This window comes from Rattus rattus, chromosome 3 (genome assembly GCF_011064425.1).
Source record: "Rattus rattus isolate New Zealand chromosome 3, Rrattus_CSIRO_v1, whole genome shotgun sequence".
NCBI lineage: Eukaryota > Metazoa > Chordata > Mammalia > Rodentia > Muridae > Rattus > Rattus rattus.
The window spans coordinates 37739104-37759044 of NC_046156.1; the positions used below are offsets into that span (position 1 = coordinate 37739104).

The 19941-nt window shown below is 46.5% G+C and overlaps 1 protein-coding gene across 1 annotated transcript in view; it reads right to left on the reverse strand.

Moving 5' to 3' along the window:
• Positions 1-19941, reverse strand: part of Abca4 (ATP binding cassette subfamily A member 4) — a 133359-nt gene that overhangs the window by 98744 nt on the left and 14674 nt on the right. Inside the window, exons 5-6 of the mRNA XM_032896643.1 lie at positions 16669-16796; positions 10291-10488 (exon numbers count right to left, since the gene is read on the reverse strand). Of these exons, the coding sequence (XP_032752534.1) occupies positions 10291-10488; positions 16669-16796 (326 nt within the window). The remainder of the gene's footprint in view (positions 1-10290; positions 10489-16668; positions 16797-19941) is intronic.

A 19941-nucleotide genomic window follows, 5' to 3' on the forward strand; every position in this document is an offset into this window, starting at 1 on the left:
AGTGGAAGCCTGGGGCCAGGGTGTGACCTGCAATTTTGTGTCTGGTCAACTTCCTTTTTTTAATCTTGCTAATACTTGGATAATAATCTATCAACCATACATTTGCCAAGTGCTGATGTCATTTGACCTCCAAAGGGGTCACATTTCAGACAGCCTGTATATCATGCATATCAGATATTTTCATTATGATCCATTTTTTCAAAAGATTTATTTATTTACTTTATGCAAGTACACTGTCGTTGTCTTCAGACTCACCAGAAGAGGGCATCGGATCCCATTATAGATGGTTGTGAGCCACCATGTGGTTGCTGGGAATTGAACTCAGGACCTCTGGAAGAGCAGTCAGTGCTCTTAACCATTGAGCCATCTCTCCAGTCCCTACACTATGACTCATAACAGTAGCAAAAGGACAGTTACGAAGGAGCAGTGGAATAATTGTATGGTTGGGGCCACCACAACATGAAGAACCACATTAAAGGATTGCAGTGCTCTGGTGTGTGCTTGGTGGTCCAGCTGCATCTTTCTTCCTAGTTATTTTCCACAGAGATGATAGAAGCTGAGGGACTTGTATTTTGGAGAAGCCATTTACATCTCAGAACAAGCCTGACTCCCAGCAAAGCCTCCCTCTGAATCTGCTCACCAGCTTTTTAATCACGTGGCTATAAATTATAAGATGATAACTTCCTCAGGGCTCACTTCTTCCTTGAATTCGCTCCCTGTTATCAATTCCAATTCATAAGACCTGTGCCTGACAAAAGAGCCGGAAGAGGCTGTAACTTTATTTGAATGGAAACACTTCTAGAAAAAGGGCGAAGGACCAAAGCGGCAAATAATACTATTACATACATCCCAGACACCTATATCAGCAAGTTCTCTTAATATTTCAAATGACAAACAACTTTGTGTCATCATTAGGGTTGGCACTGATAACTTGAGATCAAGGGGCTAATCAGGCTTCTTAAGGAATACTGGATATATAAATAGGATTGCAGCAGTGTGTCTCTATTAATTGTGGTTGGTCTGAGTGGTCCCTGAGTAGTGAACCCTGCTTAAGGAAGTGACGTAAGGTCCTCATTGGGGGCTCCTAAGACCTCTGTTAAGATTCTTGAAAGACGGGGTTGGGGATTTAGCTCAGTGGTAGAGCGCTTGCCAAGGAAGTGCAAGGCCCTGGGTTTGGTTCCCAGCTCCGAAAAAAAAACAAAAAAAAAAAAAAAAAAAAAAAGATTCTTGAAAGACAAAATATATTCCTTTCCCTTGGAATATGCCATCTGTTTTCCATTGTGAAATAAATCGTACCATATCTTAAACATCGTGATAGTTTTCACGGATTCATTAGCTGTCCCTTCATCAGCACAGGAAAGGATTGGCCCATGATTGATGGATTTTTTTCTCTAGCTCAAAGGAGCTGATCTGGAAACAATATTTACTTCTAAACCGAACACATATACCCAATGAATGGGTAGTTAGGTAGAATCAGGTTAAAAGTGTCTTCACGAGGATAACAAGGTCTCTGGAAGCCAGTGAAAAAGATTCTGGGTTCAGGGATGGGTAGCTTGTCTTGAAAGCATCTAGACGGAAAGTTAAAAAGCGATGGACACTGCGGTAGGCAGTCCTGCGGGCAGGCAGTCCTGCGTGCTAGGCTCCTCTCCCAGCAGCTGCTACAGGATGCCCAGATTTATCCGGGAGGGAAGTTGTTGCTCAGCAACTGGATGACTGTGGATTTAAAGCATGTTTGTTGCAGCCGGACAGTTGTTAAGCATTGGATAAAAAGAGAGGAAACTGCTTTGGTGGTGAGGGGGCAACCAGGAGAGGCACCCTGCGTGCTAGGAAATGCGTCATGAGTGGAGAATTCAGACTCAGTTACACGAAGGGTGGGGGGACATGCCAACTGTCTCCATGGGAGAGGTCATCCAGACGTGCTGTCTCCTGATCCTGGGAGGAACAGTGTCTGAAGGTCTAAAGCAGAGAGGGTGGGCTCTGGGTTATGTGAACAGACAAGTTATGAGACTTTCTTTAGTGCGACAGAAACTAGGCCTTGTTCCCTCCTGACAACTTCTGCTCCAGTGTCTGTCTCTGATGAACACAAAACTGAGCTTGGAATCCAGAGGGGGCAGGAGGTGAAAGGTAATTCTGTGAGGTAGAACTTCCTCTATTCTTGGGAGTCTGAGGGAGGAGCGAGGGGCCCCTGCAGAGCACAGTGGGCTCTCCCCCATCACCTGCCACCCCCTTCTTCTGTGTGTGTGTGTGTATGTGTGTGTGTGTGGTGTGTATGTGTGTGTGTGTATGGTATGTGTGTATGTGTGTATATGTGTGAGTGTGTATGATGGATGTGTGTATGTGTGTGTGCTATGTGTATGTGTATATGGTATGTGTGTATATGTATGTGTGACTCTCTGTGTGTGGTGTGTGTTTGTGTATGTATGCATGTGCATGTGTGTCCTGTGTGTGGTATATATTTGCATGTGTGTATGTGTGTGTGATGTATGTATGTGTATGCTGTCTGTATGTACATGTATATGGTATGTGTTTATACGTGTGTGTCTGTGTATGTATGATGTTTATATGTGTCTCTGTGTGTGGTATATGTATATATATGTGTGTGGTATCTGTGTGTGGTATATTATGTATATGTATGTGTGTATGTGTGTGGTATGTATGTGTGTGTATGTGGTGTATATGTGGTGTGTGTGTGTGGTTGGTGTGTATGTAATGTGGTATATGTATGTGTTGTGTGTGCGTGAATGTGTTGTGTGGTGTGTGTTGTGTTGTGTATGTGTGTTGTGTATGTGGTGTGTTGTGGTGTGTATGTGTGTATGTGTTGTGTGTGTGTATGTATATATGTATATGTGTATGTGGTATGTGTGTGGTGTGTGTGTGTGTGTGTGTGTGTGTGTGTACAGGCCATAGGACAACGTCAGGGGCCATTCCTCAGGCACCATTCACCCTTTAATGAATGAATGAATGAATTAATCAATTTTGAATTTTGAGTCATGGCCTTGAACTGACTTGGAGCTTGGTAAGCCGGCTGGCCAGTGAGCCCTTGGGATACACTTTCCTCTACCTCCCTAGTGCAGGGATCTACAAGCATGCTCTACCATATCTGACTTTTTTTCACATAGGTTCTAGGTGTTGAACACAGCCCTCATACTTTAGGCCAACCACTTTACTGACTGAACTAGCCCACGCTTTCACTTGGTATAAGCAAAACATCTTTGGTTTCAAAGTGTGTTTCCCATCTTTTCTCTGACACAAATTTCACTGCACTCCCATGATGTGTGTAGAATGGGTCTTATTGTCAATCACAAGGTGGAAGAAATGGCCCTCTATAAACAACAGCACCAGAAAGCAGTCTCTGGGCCACTAGGTGATCCTTGTATGGGCCAGCAGGTAACCCAGGACTCTGGTCCTCTACCACTGATCTCACCCTCCGGAGCCAGTGCTGAGGGGTTTTATGAAAATATCCAAGGTCAACGACAACACCAGGAACCGGCATGGCTTTCTGTACCTGCCTGGACCCAGAAGGAAGAAACACCTCACCTGTGCTGAGGTTGAGTTGCAGGTAGTGGCTTGGGGTCCTGGGCGTTAGCTGAAACTGTGCTGGACCCCAGATGTGAGGTCACATCTGTGCTGTGATTATCTACCTGTCACCCTGAGCTCCGCAGCTCAGTGTATGCTGGATTACTACGACATGGGGTCTCCCTCATGGCTGAACACAGTTGCACCATCTTCGGAACGGATCCTGTGGTTCTGTCACTGTCCTGAGTGATCCCGGACTGTGTATAATAGATTCTGTGCACATATGCATTCGTGTAAGTGCTTCTGGGGCAGGGGTGGGGGTGGGGGACAGATCTCTGTCATCCACATTCCCACTGTAAACTTTTAGAGTGAGTTTAACTCTTGAAAAAGAAAAAAGAAACATCTTATTTTGTACTTGAGAGATATCTGAGATACTTGTATATTAGTAGGGAGGTAGGAAAGAAATTTCATTGCAATAGATTTTAACCTAAGGTCTGACTTCAGTGGCTCCCAAGAGTCTCTACCCCTTCACATCTGTGGGGACTTATATTCCCTAGGGAAAGGCTTGGAGCTAGTGTCAGATTCTCAAACATGATCCTAATCCATAAAAACAATTCAGAGCTACTGTTCTGCAGAGAGCCGAAGTATCTATCAGGAGCCAAAATCCTTCCAAAAGCCAATTTACACTGGAGGGAACCTGTTATCTAGCATGTGGGTATCACATAGCGTAAGTGCGTGATCTATACTGATTGAAGACAGGCAGAGACACCAGACCCCACTCTCCGAACTAGCAGCTGTCCCAGGGACTGGCTTCTGTCCCAAGTCACTTTAGCTCTGATCACCAGGATTCTTTCTTCCTCAGTCTATAAAGTCACATCTGGTCTGTCCTGAGAACAAGCCCTAGCTTACCGTATATATCTAGAGCCTAAAAGAACTCAAGACAAGCAAATGAGAAGATCATTAGCCCAGGCACATTAAGACCTCCCTTCTATATCCTTTATTGAAATCTATTTGCCAAGGGGACCCCTATCCTAATAACCACTAATTTAATAGATGTAAACAGGGGGGAAAAAAAAACTACAGATGCTGTAAGTCGAATACTTCTAGTATGGCTTAATGGTTTTTAAAACTCTGTTTCTGTCTGAGTTTTGTTTCTGCCTGCCATGTGCCCCCAACCCCCGCAGTCCCCAACACACCCTGCCCCCCTCCCACTACCCTAACTCCCCTTCAATACACACACACACACTGCTGCTTGCACTGGAATTTGATTTCTTTCTCCTTTCTTCCCGAAGTAGGAGAAAGTTAGGTAGACGCAGCAATCCAGAGGAAGGGATGGGGAGAGAGGGGAGGGAGGAAATATATCACAGAGGTAAAGTCACTAATGAGACATTATTGTTAAACCCAGGAGATGTGGGGTTTCCCCAGAGAATTGTGCATAGCAAAAAAGCCACTCGAAAATTGGAGCACATAGTTGAAATTTAACAAACTGCTGGCCAGTGACCCCGGGGAGCGGAAAGCAGGGCCGGCTCTCGCCAGAGGATGCGCAGTCCGCCTCTGTTTACTCCCGGTGACTCAGGAATTCAGGGAGCAGAGCCAAGAGTGAAGCGGGACATGGGCTGCGGCATGTAGTCAGGACCCCCAAGACTGGCCTTTTCTTCTCTGGAACTCAATGTAGGCCAGCGGAGAGTCCCGGGGACACAAGTGCAACAGAGACAGAAAAGCAAAAGCCACAGCAGCGTAGAGACTGAGAGAGGGAAAACCGAAGCCAAACTGTGCTACAGCAGGAACATTTACAGAGGAGAAAGCTGTGATCCCAGAAGCTAGCTTTCTTCCCTCCCCAGCCACGGAGAAGGGGGAAAAGGAGGGGAAACTCAAGATTTCCCAGCAGAATGGCGCTCTCAGCGTCCGCCTCTCTCCTCGGCTGAGTTTCCACAAATAAACATCCACAGACAAGGGACGAATTTGCTTCTCAGCAAGATTTCAAAGCTGTGCGCCGGAGTGGGAGAGAAAACAGGAAGGCGGGAGGGGCGGGGTGGAGGAGGGGCAGAGGGCCCTGCACAACCTGGGCCAAACCCCTCACCCGAAACGGACTAAAGGACTAAAGGGATGCACGGTTGTTTCTGTTTTTGTTTTTAATGAGGCGCGAAAGTTTCAGGTATTGCTGGCAGTAATGATGCCCTGGGCCCAGCTCTGAGCCTCTGGGTTTCAAGTTGCCTGCTGTTAGCCTGAAAAGGTCCCAGGTAAAGACGAACTTCATGCTATGGCATTGGAGGTGAATCGGAGAGAGGCTAAAACATGGAGAGAATCAAGGGAACATATGCGAGTCGTGTGTGTGTGTGTGTGTGTGTGTGTGTGTGTGTGTGTGTGTGTGTGTGTGTGAGAGAGAGAGAGAGAGAGAGAGAGACAGAGACAGAGAGAGAGACAGACACAGAGAGAGAGACAGACAGACAGACAGACAGACACACACACACACACACACACACACACACACACACACACACACACACACACACAATGTGACGGGGTTGGGTAGAACAAGGCCCAAAGAACTGCATTTGGATTATTTGAAGATGACAACATTCCGTTCTGACCTCTAAAGGAAGAGGAAAAACACAGCTGGCCCCAGTTGGTGCTTAACTCCCACTAGGTTGTTCCCTCAGTTACCTCGGCTCCACAGATTCCCAGGTCTGGAGGTTGCTCTCACCCTACCCCCACCCTAGCTCTATACTCAGCAGGGGCAGGAGCTGGTCACAGTGGCTTACAGAGATTTTTTGCCCCCTCTTTCTTTGTTAATGAGAACTGACTTGGCATTTAATAACACCTTATTTATATAAGGGCTACGTGTGCACAAGAAACAACCCAGGAGAAGGGCCGGCCCGGCGTCCCCCCACCCCCACTCCCCGGCCGGAATGACAGTGGCTGTGCGCCAACCAGCTGCAATAACAGTCAGGCCACAGAGGCTAGTCATGCTCCTCCAGGGGGCCATGGGGTCTGCCCTGGCCACCCTGTGCCTGCCTGGGGATCGTTTTCCTAAAACCACTCCCCAGGATGGGAACAGGAAACAATGAAAGCAAAATCTCATTTAATGCTTGCTATTTCTTTTAAGTTCTTTATTAGTAATTTATTTGCTTTTAATGTTTAGCTGCCCTGTTCGTTTGTACCGGGGAAGGCACATTTCAAGGGCACTAGACGACTAGACAGGGTGTTTACACTTTGCTAGGCGCTCACGAGTTCTACTTCACTCAGTTCTTTTCTCATTGAGGCAGAAGGACCGAAGGGGATGGCAGGCCAGGAGGTCTGCGCAGGTCACCTGATGCCTCCCGCTGGGGTGTCTCCCTCTGCCACGCCCACTTTTGCCTCGTAGTTCTGAGAAGGGGTGGGCAGTGTACCTCTGAAGCACTGTGTTCTTGAAGCCTGGAGGTGTTTGTGTTACGCGTATTGCTGTTTCGTCTATAAAAACTGAGCTTGTAAGGTCAAACTCCTTTGTTCAGGTTGATAATTTTTGACCCTGGCTGGAGTTTGGAGTTATCTACAAAGATCTCGAAAATACCGAAGTAACCTGAATAACAGACTCTGGATTCTGGGGCTAGAAGTATACTTTGTTTTTTTCTTTTTTGAGATAGCCTGGCCTTAAACACCTCATGTAGCCAAGGGTGACCTTGCTCCTCCTGCCTCCAATTTTCCATCAGTGGAATTACAGAGTGTAAGTTAGCGTGGTTAGTATGTGACAGTGCTGGGGATCAAACCCAGGGCCTAGTAGGCATGTCAGGCAAGTACTCTACAACTGAACTGCACCCCCGCCCCCACATATGTAGCTGTTGAAGCTTTCTTGCTGATTCTGTGTTCTGTTAAACTGAGGACTGCTGCTCTCAGGGACAAGCATTGTTTGTGGCTGAGCTTTCTCCACGAGGAGCTTTGAGCTGGTTGGTTGGATTGTTTGTGAGTTGAGTGAGGGAAAGAGTCTCAATGTTGGCACCATGGCCTCCGCTCAGTGCCTGGCCCCTGCAGGTACCCACTGCAGATGTACAGAGCAGGTACATCTAAGGAAGTGAGAGAGACTAGTAAAACTTCTGATTTCTTTTTTTTTCTTTTTTCTTTTTTTCAGAGCTGGGGACCGAACCCAGGGCCTGGCGCTTGCTAGGCAAGCGCTCTACCACTGAGCTAAATCCCCAACCCCAATGAATGCTGGGCCATTAGGAGTACCCGGCACTCGTAGGAGGTGCGGTCTTGTTGGAATGGGTGTGGCCTTGTTGGAGGAAGTCTGTCATTGTGGGGGCGGGCATTGAGGTCTCCTATGCTCAAGCTATGCGCGTGCGTAATCCAGTCTCCTCCTTGCTGCCTTCAGATCAACTCTCAGCTCCTTCTCCAGCACTAGGTCTATCTTCAGGCTGCCATGGACGTGACCCACCATGATGCTAATGAACTAAACCTCTGTCACTGCAAGCCTGCCCCAGTTTATTGTTGTCCTTTAAAAGAGTGGCCTTGGTCCTAGTGTCTCTACACAGCAATAAAACCCAAACTAAGAAGGGTTTCTGGTCTTGTTTGATAAGTAAACACCCAGATCAGCCCCAGCAAGGGGTTAACTACAGTTTGTATCTTAGTGTCACACAAAGGTCCATCTGTTAAAGGGATGCTCTCCATCTTGACACCAGTGAGGACCATGGAACTGGTAAGGGAGAGGGCCTAGTGGGAGGCCTTTGGGCTAGTGAAAGGTCTGCCCTTGGAGGGTATAGTGGGAACTCCAAGTCCCCCCTCGTTCTCTTCTGAGAAATGAGTGCATTGTTCCGCCATGTATTCAGCTACAATGTGCTGCCTCCTTAAGGACTCAAAATGATGAGACCCATCCGTCACAGACTGGAATCTATAAAACTGTGAACCAAAGGAAGCCCTTTCTCTGGCAGATTAGGGACTGTGTTATGGTAATGCAGAACTGTCTGACACAAGGTCTAGTCACTGGATAGTTTTGTCCAGATGCAAGTCTAATCTGGCTCCACCCAGGACAAAGTGAACTGAAGACCAGACCCCAAAAGAGGCCAAGGTTGCTCTTGTAGCCTGCTGTAGGACAGAGATGTTCTGGCCACAGGCTGTTAATTCTGTCAGCAGTATAGGAAGCATCAAGGCATCTCTGAGGCCCTAGACTTTTTATGGTGACCTCCTCAGGTCATGACACCTTTTACCTGCTTTGGAGGCCCATCCCAATGAGCTGGGGAAATCCAGAGTTACTCCCAAGGGAAACTCAAAATTAACTCTGTCAGAAACTATGAGGCCTATTTTATTTTGATTCATTTTAAAGAATGCATCTGGCTTCTTTTCTTCTCCTTTCTTTCCTGCTCTGTGTATTTTCCCCACAAAGACAAGGCCTCCGTATCCTAGGCTAGCTGAAGATGATCATTAAAGTCTGGCACTCCTGCCCCACCTCCTAAGTGCTGGGATTACAGATGTTTATGTGAGCTAACCCCGGATTTGTGTATGGAAGGCAAAGGCAAGCACTCTCACCAACTCAGCAACAACCCTGTCCCCAGCTTAAAGATAAGCTGAGAGAGAGAGAGAGAGAGAGAGAGAGAGAGAGAGAGAGCACTAGAAAGAGCATTAAAGAGCAAAGAGAGGGCTAGAGGGAGGAGAGAGAACAAGACTGAGAGAGAGAGAGGAGAGTGTACACTTTCTGAGATTTGAGAAAACAACCATGAAAACAAAATAATATAAACTCCATAATCAACAAATAACCTTAGAATATCTCCAATAATATCTTAGTGATTGACTTTCCTCATGGCACAGGTTCAGAAATTAAAATACAGGCAAAAAGAAACATACAATTGGGATGCTTGAACAGCATCTTTTCTAAAGGATTCTAATAAATGCCACTAAGTGTGGTCTCTAGGGACCCCCATAAGAATCTCCTAGAGGGGGGAAGGGAATAGCATTTGAAATGTAAAGACATAAAACATCCAATAAAAATATTTTTAAAAAACGAATCGCCTAAGGAACGAGGCAGCTTCCCACCAGCCGGGCTGGGGACTTGAACTTGTGTTTTAACAACCTCTGATGATTTCCCCCATCCTGAAGTTTGACACCTCTGTCCTCCACCCCACCCTACTAGCAAAAGGAGACATTCGTGGACTCTGGGAGTCTGGGTATGGCTGGAGAGCAGAAGGCTGGCTTAGCCATCCAGCCTTCCCGAAATGTTGAGATAATCAACTTTTCTATTTTGTTTTTCTATCTAGGAAGAGTACCTGGGGGTCAAGTACAGACCTATAAGAAAAAATTTGAACTCGCTGGTTGAAATGCATGAATGCTTTGCACAGTTTTTTTTCTTTCTCTCTACCTTTTCCTACTATTTTATACACAGGTATGTCCAACCTGTGGTCCACAGGGGGCAGATTCCGAGATAACTGTGAAGGAATCTCAATATGCCCGTAGATGACAATGTCATGTTACATGTCAAAAGGTCGGACACCCTGGAAGTATCATACTTGTTGTCTAGATGAACAGCAGGACCAGAACAGAGCCAGTGTCTAATCTGCAGATGGTGGAGAGCATTCTTTTCACATTTGGAGTGGCTATACACCCACTGTCAGAGGCTGGGGCCTGGGGGGGGGGAGGGGTTGTGAACCAAACTCCTTTCCCTTGCTGCTTTTCTAGAAGAACTAGGAGTTTCCTCAAGGCTCGTCATGAGCATCGAGCATACCCCTTCCTTGATGTCAGTTCTCCAATGGTCTGCCTGCTCCCAGGAGTTGCCAGGAATCCTAAGATACAGACAGAGAACCCTTTCCTTACCACACGGAAGAGTTTGAAGAAGTCCACGTCGGCATACAGAGTGTCTTCTATCCACTGTAGGGTGACCTGGGAGAGGGGACACAGGGCACCTCGTACCGCCTGTGCCCCCCAACGTTGGTTGAAGATGATGAAGCGTTGCAACAGGGCCTCGCTGCAGGCAATGTCTTTCAGTTCCAAGTCTGGGACTCCATAAGCAAACTGCAGGGAAGAGAAAAGATGCTGGAGAACCCCTTGTAGGAAAACATTACCGGCCTCTTAAACGAGGGTACCACATCCTGACCCACAGCCCCGATGAATGGACCACGTTCTACGGCAAAGGGGATTGAAAGGGCAGACAGTCTGCTAACTAGTTGGTTTAAACCACACAGATTAGCCGAACGTTGATGATGACTCGTGCCTTTAATCCCAGCAGAGGCAGGCAGATCTGCAAATTAGAGGCCACCCGGGTTTACAGAGGGAGTTCCAGGATGACAGGGCTACACAGATTAAAAACAAAAACAAACGAAACCCTAAACACACAGACTGATTTGAGTCATCCAGGTGGGTTTAATGTCATGTAAGGGACTGTGACGTTGAGAGGAGGCACAGGAAAAGCTGTGTGAGGCAGAAGTGCCCTGAGAAAGGCTTCACAGGCCACTGCTCATCTTGGCAAACGGGGGCGGCAAGGGACCTCCATCTAAGGAGTGTGTTCAGTCTGTCGAAGGTGGGTAAGATGAGAAAATGGGTTTTCCTTTAGACATCCCGGTGAAGAGTGTGACTTAATGGAACCTCGACTTTGTGTGACCTGGTGAATCATAAGGTAATAAACCTGTGTTGTTGTAAGCCTTCAAGTTCATGGTCATCTGAATTGTTAAAAATTCAAACCCTACCTCAAAGCTCACTTTATCAGAAAGCTTTGTAAAGATTGAGAGATCTCCTTGGAAAAGGATGCTAAGGCGCCATCAGGGCTTCTCCCAGTGGCTGAAGTGGAGGAGTAGTGAAAACAAACACATATTATGGAGACATTGATCAACTTCTTCTCACTAGAATTACCACACAAAAATATAAGGTAGCCTGGATCAGTTTGATTTTGATTTTGTTATTGTTTTCTGTTTGCTTGACTCTTTGTGGCAGGCAGGGTCTCACTCTAGCCCAGGCTGACCTGGAACTTATTCTGTAGCTCAGGTAATTCATTTCCTATCTCAGTCTTCTGAGGTTACAGGAGCAAGCCACCATACCTGACACAATTAAGTTTAAATCTCAGCTACACAACAAATAACTTTCAGTATGTCTCAAATAAATTGCAATGGGAGAACAATTATGCTGAAAATGTTTGTGATTCTCTGAAATTCAGAATCAAGTCTATAGCACATATTTTAACCACAGCCATAGACCTAGATAGCCCACATCCCACACCTCTTAGAAGCTCACAGAGAATGACTTGGACACCATGACTATGTTGCTCTTCACGACTATTATGGAATGGAAGAGGTCTCAAGCCTGGTCAGGGCTTCTTAGCTGCCTGGAGTGTTCCCTGTCATCCCAGAGTTCCAGACTGGGCACCATGGAACAGATTCACAAGACTAAGTCCTGAAGACACTGTGTAACTCCTATCACCCAGACCTCCACACTGGAAGGCAGAGCAGTCTCTGTCAGCCTCACAGAAAGAAACATGGACACCACACTGGTTCTCCCATGAGGCACAGGCATGATCAGTCTAGGCTCTGTAAAAGGGGTGTTCCCACAGATCATTCTGCCTTTGCCCACACCTCATTTTGTATCTCTGGGCAAAACCCCATCATCTCTCTAGCCAGAAGCTGAAACATTTTTCATAAGATCACTTTGTCTGACCCTCTCGTATTCCAAAGGAAGGAGCTCGTGAAAGGGGACCAGGCAACAACACATGTACATAGGGATTAGCTAATGTCCTGGTTTTCTCTCTATTGCTGGGATGAAACTCCAGGACCAAAAGCAACTTGGGAAGGAAAAGGTTTATTTCATTCCATAGTTTACAGTCCATCATGAGGGGAAGTCAGGACAGGAACTCAAGGCAGGATGTTGGAGGTGGGAACTGAAGCAGAGGCCATGGAAGGGTGCTGCTCACTGACTTGCTCTCCATGGCTTGCTCAGCTAACTTTCTTATACACCCTAGGACCGCCTGGCAATCCCAAAGATTGTCTTAAGTAAGGTCACTGTCACTGTGATGTGACACCATGACTAAAGCCACTTGGGGAGGAAAGGATTTAGTAGACTTAAGACTCCTCATCACTGAAGAAAATCAATGCAAAAACTCAAACAGCAGGAACCTGGAGGCAGGAGCTGATGCAGAGGTCGTGGAGGGGTGTTTCTTACTGGCTTGTTCATCGTGGCTTGCTCGGCCTGCTTTCTTATAGAACCCAGGACCACCAGCCCAGGGAGGGCACCACTCACAATGGCTGAGAATCCTCCCACATCAATCACTAATTAAGAAAATGCCCTACAGGCTCACCTACAACCGGATCTTATGGAGGCGTTTTCTTAATTGAGCTTCCCTTTTCTCAGAGAACTCTTGCTTGTGCTAAATTGACAAACAACTCCAAAAAAACAAAAACAAAAACAAAAAAAAAAAAAAAAAAATAAAAAACAGATACAAAAAAAAAAACAAACAAAAAAACCCACAAAAAACAAAAAAACAAAACAAAACAAAAAGCAAAAAAAACCCTAATTGACAAAACCTCACTTATCCAATCAAATACTCTTTCAGTGTTATTCACTGAACTATTGATCAGGGATCGGGGACTGGGGAATCTAGAGATGACTAACACAGGCTTCCTATCCTTTGAAGAGCTCTCTAAGTAGCTGCATATATGAGCAGTTAGACAGTATAAGTGTAAGATCAAATAAATCAAAGCTAGACCATGAAAGAAGAATCAGAAAGGTCAGTCAGGGCTGAGGTAAACTCTGTGGCAGAACACTCCTCCTTCCTATGCGTGACACTCTGGGTGTCACACCTACTACAGAAGAGAGATTGAGAGAAACAGAGTTGGCAGGAGAGAGGGGGGGAGGGAAGAGAGAGCAAGAGAATAGCTAGTCAAAGTTCCTAGACTTTACCAGACATGGTGGTACAGGGCAGGCCTATAATCCCAGCACTCAGAAGGTAGAGGCAGGAACATCAGAAGCTCAAGGCCATCCTCAGCTAACAGTGAACTTGAGGCCAGCCTGGGCTACGTGGCAGCCTGTCTCAAAAATAATGGTGACAAAGTACTTGCGCTTATTAAGTGTGTCTGGGACCATTCTACGTGGTTCACAAATATTAATTTTTCAGTCTCTTCTTATTTCCACCATGTATGGTAGGCATTTTCGTGGTGAGGAAACAGGCATAGAGTGGAGCATTCGTGTGATTCATGGTGATTTACAGTGTGTGGGCCTCGCAGAGACTCCTAGAGACTCGCCAATGCTCGCTAACTCTGGTGAGTAAGGAAAAGGGAGGATTGGCCCAAGAAAGGAAGCTTATGAGCGTTATTGAGGATGCAACATCTAGACTGGGGCGCCCACAGGAGTCTTCAGGGCTGGAGAGATGGGAATGTGACAGAACCATATCCCTCTCTTCATTTAATGATTTCCTAGAAGCAACGCGGTATTGAGATGCCCCACCCCTCCCAGAGCTGTGCTCGTGTGCCAGGAAGAAAGGACCGGAAGAGAATCTACTGATGGTGATGAACAAAGAGTTCCGTCTTGGTAAAGATGATTAATCACAGCTTCCACTCGGGACACTGAAAAGACAGATGGACACTGTGGCTGCAAGTTCTAGTGGCCATGTTGGATAAAGGTCACAGAGCCTAGATGGGGTGGAAGTCAAGATGAGGGGAGAGGGGTGGGTGGCCAGCTGAGAAGCAAGGCGGCCTGGGCGATACAAGGGAGCCAGGTGGGGGCGGTGAGTGGCCTCTCAGGAGGGACAGGGGAGCTGTGGAACTTGCTGATCTGAGAGCCCTGGCTACTCTGCTAGGAGACGGTGGCACAACCTGGTGACCCTGGTCCCCTCTCCCCATAAAGAGCCTCAGTCCTGGTGCCAAGAGGGCAGCGGCCACTTGAACTCCAGAGGTCATGGCTGTACAAGCTTGAAGGAAACTTCCCTAAATTCCAACCCTTATCTCTGCCTCCCTTTTATTACCAACTGGAAATCGTCACCGGCATTGCCAGGACTGCAGTTTTATGAGCTGAAGTAAAAGCAAACGGGAAAACAGAGCAGTCAGTACTGATGAGAACTCCCTGGGATGACGATGGAAGGCGGGCTGTGCTGGGCAGCCAGCCCAGGGCTCGGCCTCATCAGAACTGACTCTTCTTCGCTTGTCTGTTTCCAGAGACAACCATAGAGCCTGGATGATCAGAAAGCAGGCATGGGCTCCTTCACTGTGGTGTGGGGAACCAGCATAGAAACCCCTTCATCAACTCAAGAAGGATGACCAAAATGCAGATGCTTCACTCCTCCTTTAAAAGGGGAACAAGAATACCCTTAGGAGGGGATAGGGAGGCAAAGTTTGGAACAGAGGCTGAAGGAACAGCCATTCAGAGCCTGCCCCACATGTGGCCCATACATATACAACCACCCATTAGACAAGATGGATGAAGCAAAGAAGTGCAGGCTGACAGGAACTGGATGTAGATCTCTCCTGAGAGACACAGCCAGAATACAGCAAATACAGAGGCGAATGCCAGCAGCAAACCACTGAACAGAGAACAGGACCCCCGTTGAAGGAATCAGAGAAAGAACTGGAAGAGCTTGAAGGGGCTTGAGACCCCATATGAACAACAATGCCAACCAACCAGAGCTTCCAGAGGCTAAGCCACTACCCAAAGACTATACATGGACTGACCCTGGGCTACAACCTCATAGTTAGCAATGAATATCCTAGTAAGAGCACCAGTGGAAGGGGAAGCCCTTGGTCCTGCCAAGACTGAACCCCCAGTGAACATGATTGTTGGGGGGAGGGCGGTAATGGGGAGGGGAACACCCATGTAGAATGGGAGGGGGAGGGGTTAGGGAGATGTTGGCATGGAAACCGGGAAAGGGAATAACATTTGAAATGTAAATAAGAAATACCCAATTTAATAAAGATGGAAAAATGATATTCCATATATCAACTAAAATAAACAAAACAGAACAAAAAAAATCCTTCATCACCACCAGGTGGGGAGGGTCTCCCCCTTCATGAGTGCAGGTGCCCAAGGAGGCACATTTTGGAGCCCCCAGAAGCAGGAGTTACAGGAGATTGTAAGCTAACTGACGGGATGCTGGAAACCACATTTGGGCCATGTCTTAGTGATTTGTTCTATGTAGCCACTCTATATGCTGGAGAGACACGTGACCAAGGCTACTGTTATAAAGAAAGCATTTAACTGGGGCACTGTTTAAAGTCTCAGAGGTTAGCCATGTATTATCATGGTGGGAAAGATGATGGGTACTCATTGGACGGGAGCAGTAGCTGAGAGCTACGTTCTGATCTGCAGGCAGGAAGAGAGAGCCTGGGCCTGGCATGGGCTTTTGAAACCTCAAAATCCACCCACAGTGACACATTTCCTCCAACAAGGCCATACCTAAACCTTCTAATCCTTTCAAACACTTTCACAAGCTGATGACTAAGCATTCGAATACTTTAGGCCAGGAAGGCCATTCTCATTCAAACCACCACACAGAGCAAGCTGTGTGTGCTTTTAACCACTAAGCCATCTCTCCAGCCCCTAAAGCACAGACACACAGACACACACACATACACAGACACACACACACACATACACATGCACACACTCACTTGCACATACACGCATGCACACATACACACATGCACACATGTACACATACACACATACATACACACACACACACACACACACACACACACACACACAGAGTTCTTGGCTGGAGCTCTTTTCTTAAGTGCTTACAAGCAGACTTTCTCCTTAGTAAGGGAACTCTTGTCCTTACATTAATAACTCTTGCCCTCCTTGACTCCCAACAGCCAGGAGACACAAGCAAGTCTCTGTTTACATCAATCAACCCTCTGGTGGGATGTTAGTATCCTGAGTCATGGGCTTTGCCTGTCTGGCGCTCCAGGACTTAGAGCTGTCCCTCCAGATTTGATTAGTAAATAAATGGTGAGATCCCCTACTCTCCAGGATAGGTTCAGCCTCATGACTGTTCTGTTTCCTTTAAGTTTCAAAAGCCTGGGGAGTCTTATGAGTACCAGTGCTGCTTCAGAGTCCTGTGAGGGATCTCGTTGACACCATAACCCCCCAGGTATGTTCCTGAATATGGAGCACAAGTCATGAATTCTGAACATGGAAGCAAAAGAAAAAGGAAGCCAAATAACCTTTATCTTTCTTAGGCTCAGTTCTTCTCCCTCTGCAACGGGCCTTACCTACCTGCTCCACACGAACTTGGGAGTTGACCAGAAGATGGGCAACTGAATCAGACAGGCCAATGTTTTTCTTCAGAAATAGTGTCAGTGTCTCTTCATCTTTCAGGATGTCTCGGATTGGTAATCCTCTTCCTGCATGTGAATGAAAGAACAGAAGATTGGAGGGAGATGGGTGTAGCAGCTAGAATGAACCGGAAGTGTTTCTACTTGGCTCTCAGAAGAAGGCTTCCCTGGGAACTCTGGGAGGTTGAGGCTGTTGCCAGTATTTGCCACCCACACAGTCCTACAGGCATACAATGGGAAGGCAGAGCAGATGGGAAAAGTTAACCTAGGGTGGGTTGGTATGCAGAATACTTTTTAGGGTTGAACTGAGACAGTGGCTTTCGAGAGAGGGAAGGGAAGGAACTACGACAGGGGAATTTTGTCTCTTGAGGGATATTTGGTAATATCTAGAGACATCTTTGGGCAGTGTTAGTAGAGAGAGACCAGTGGCATTGCTAAACATTCATAGTGGACAAACAATGCAGTATACAGATGACTCCCCCAAAGAGTCGTCTCCCTGACAAATGTCAGTGGTTCTATGGCTGGGAAACCCTGCTCTACCTATATACCCTACCAGAAAATTTAGTTTTGATAACTTCCTACAAAACAGGAGGACAAAAACATCAGTTAAAAGTGACTAAAATCAGTGGCTTTTCTATGTCCAGATAACTAACATGCTGGGACAGAAGTCAGAAAATTGAAGAAGATGATAGAAAATGGAAGGATCTCCTATGATCATGGACTGTGGAGTTCATAGGGTGAAAATGGCTGTAACACCCAGAGTAGTCTGTAAGTTCAATGTCATTCCCATAAAAATTCCAATTACATTCTTCACATAATTAGAAAAAAAAACACAATAATTCCGAGTTTCCTATGTAAGCAAAAGGACCTCAAATAGCCAAGGTGTTATTGTGGGTGAAGAATTCAGGTAATACATTAGAGCCATAGCAACAAAGCCAGAATAGCACTGGCACAAAATCAGATGGTAGCCAATGGGATGAGAACCGGAATCACACCCCCACAGTACAGCCACTGAGAACCTGGAATCACACCTACATGGTACAGCCACTGAGACCCCAGAATCGTACCCATATGCTATAGACAATGAGAACCCAGAATTATACCCACACGATACAGCCCTCTATTCTTGGGCAAAAATGGCAAACACACATACATTGGAGGAAAAAACAGATTCTTCAGCAAATGGTACAAGAAAAACAGGACTGGGCTGGAGAGATGGCTCAGCGGTTAAGAGCACTGACTGCTCTTCAGGAGGTCCTCAGTTCAATTCCCAGCAACCACATGGTGGCTCACAACCATCTGTAATGGGCTCAATGCCCTCTCCTGGTGTGTCTGAAGACAGTGACAGTGTATTTACATATATAAAATAAGTAAATCTTTTTTACATCCCCCCCAAAATAAATAAATCTTAAAAAGGAAAGATAAAAGAAAAACCAGACAGAATAAAGAAACTAGATCCCTATCTCTTACTCTGTACAAAAGTCAATTTTAAATGAGATAAAGACCTTAGTAAAGGTTTGAATCTCTGAAATTGCTTAGACCACTTCAAGATATAGGAACCAGTAAGGGCTTTCTAAAAGGGACCCTAATCATTCAAGAAATAATTCCAAAAATTGATAGATGGGGTTTCATGAAGTTACAAATCTTCTACTACTGAAGGAAATGGTTAACAGTGCAAAGGGTCTATGGATGGATGGACAGATGGACGGACAGACAGATGGACGGATGGATGGGTGGGAGAAAAATCTTTGCCTGCTATATATCTGATAAAGTATTAATATCTGGACTATTTAAAGAATTCAAATAAGTAAACACTGACCCCAAATAATCTAATCAATAAGCAGGCAAATAAAATCCACAGACAGCAAGACGAAGTACAGGCGATCAATAGCTGTGTGCAGAAGCACTCATCACCTTGGTTAGCAAGATGGCCGCCTGAGGGGTTTCCTTTGTTGTTGTTGTTTTGTTTGTGACAGAGTTTCTGTGTAACCCTGGCTGCCCTGGAACTCTCTCAGTAGACCAGGCTGACCTGGAATTCACAGAGAGCTGTCTGTCTCTGCCTCCAGAGTGCTGGGATTAAAGGCATGTGCCACCGCTGCCTTCCTCAAAAAATACTTTTTTAAGCAAAGGAAAAGACCCTGTTTCTGGATTGGAGACGTCCGGTCTGTTCTCACTGCAGTTATGATGGATGAGAACCCTTCTGTGGTTCCTGTTAGCTCAACTCAGGGTTAAAGCTCTGGCTATTGGCATGGACAGAGCAATTAAGAGCTAGAATAGTTTCATGGTGGAGGGGAGTTTCAGGCCTGTTGCCCCGGCTTGTCCTGGTCAGCCTTAGCCACATTCTTTACAACTTCACTCAACTTGCTTTTGGAAGCAAGAAGTCTTTCTCAAGGAGGCATAAAGGACCCCTTACTGTGAAGGTATCCCTGGGCATGTGATCAGCCTCTCTCCACGTGATCATGGTAACCATATAGACTAGATATTATAGGGGTAACAAGAGATAAAGGAACTGAAGCACTTAATTCCCAGGCCTCAAAGTAGTTAGTACTCAATAAATGCTTATTCTGACAGCATTCATATCACCCCACCCCTCCTGGGGGATTCCCTCCAGCACCTGCCTCTTCTGCTGCTTCCTGCCCAGGTATCAGAATCAAACTGGCTACTTCTACAGCTGATAAGATATTGACCAGAGAAGAGCCCACAGGCCCAGTTTCTTGAAGTCACCTCAAGATGAAGGCAAACCCCTGGATATGTAATGTCGTTATGGCTCAAGTCCTCCAGGTGTCTGCTGCCCTGCTGAGCTCTGAGGATTTCTCCAAGGATCAAACTCTTCTGACACCCTTTCTCCTTCTGGCTCCAGCTCCCTAGCTGGCTACACCTCCCACCCAAACCTTTCCCTCTCCAGACAAGTGCCTGACAACCTCCATAGCTGTTTCAGGGATGTGATGTTCCTGTGTGGAGGTGTGACTAGATCCAGACCGCCAATGAAAATTTCCTATGGCAGGGCAGGGGTCAAGCCCATACATCTGCCATTGACGAGGGCAGGAGCATCTGTCCCTGATGTGTCTGTACAGCAGCCTCTGGTCGAGTTGGATGCCTTTGAGAGCTGGGCCAGAGAGTGACCCACTATCGCTGTCCTTTGCGCAGGGACCTTCTAAAGACTTTGGGAGAACCCGAAGGTGGGGTTCCACTGAAGTAGCAGGGCCTAGGAGAA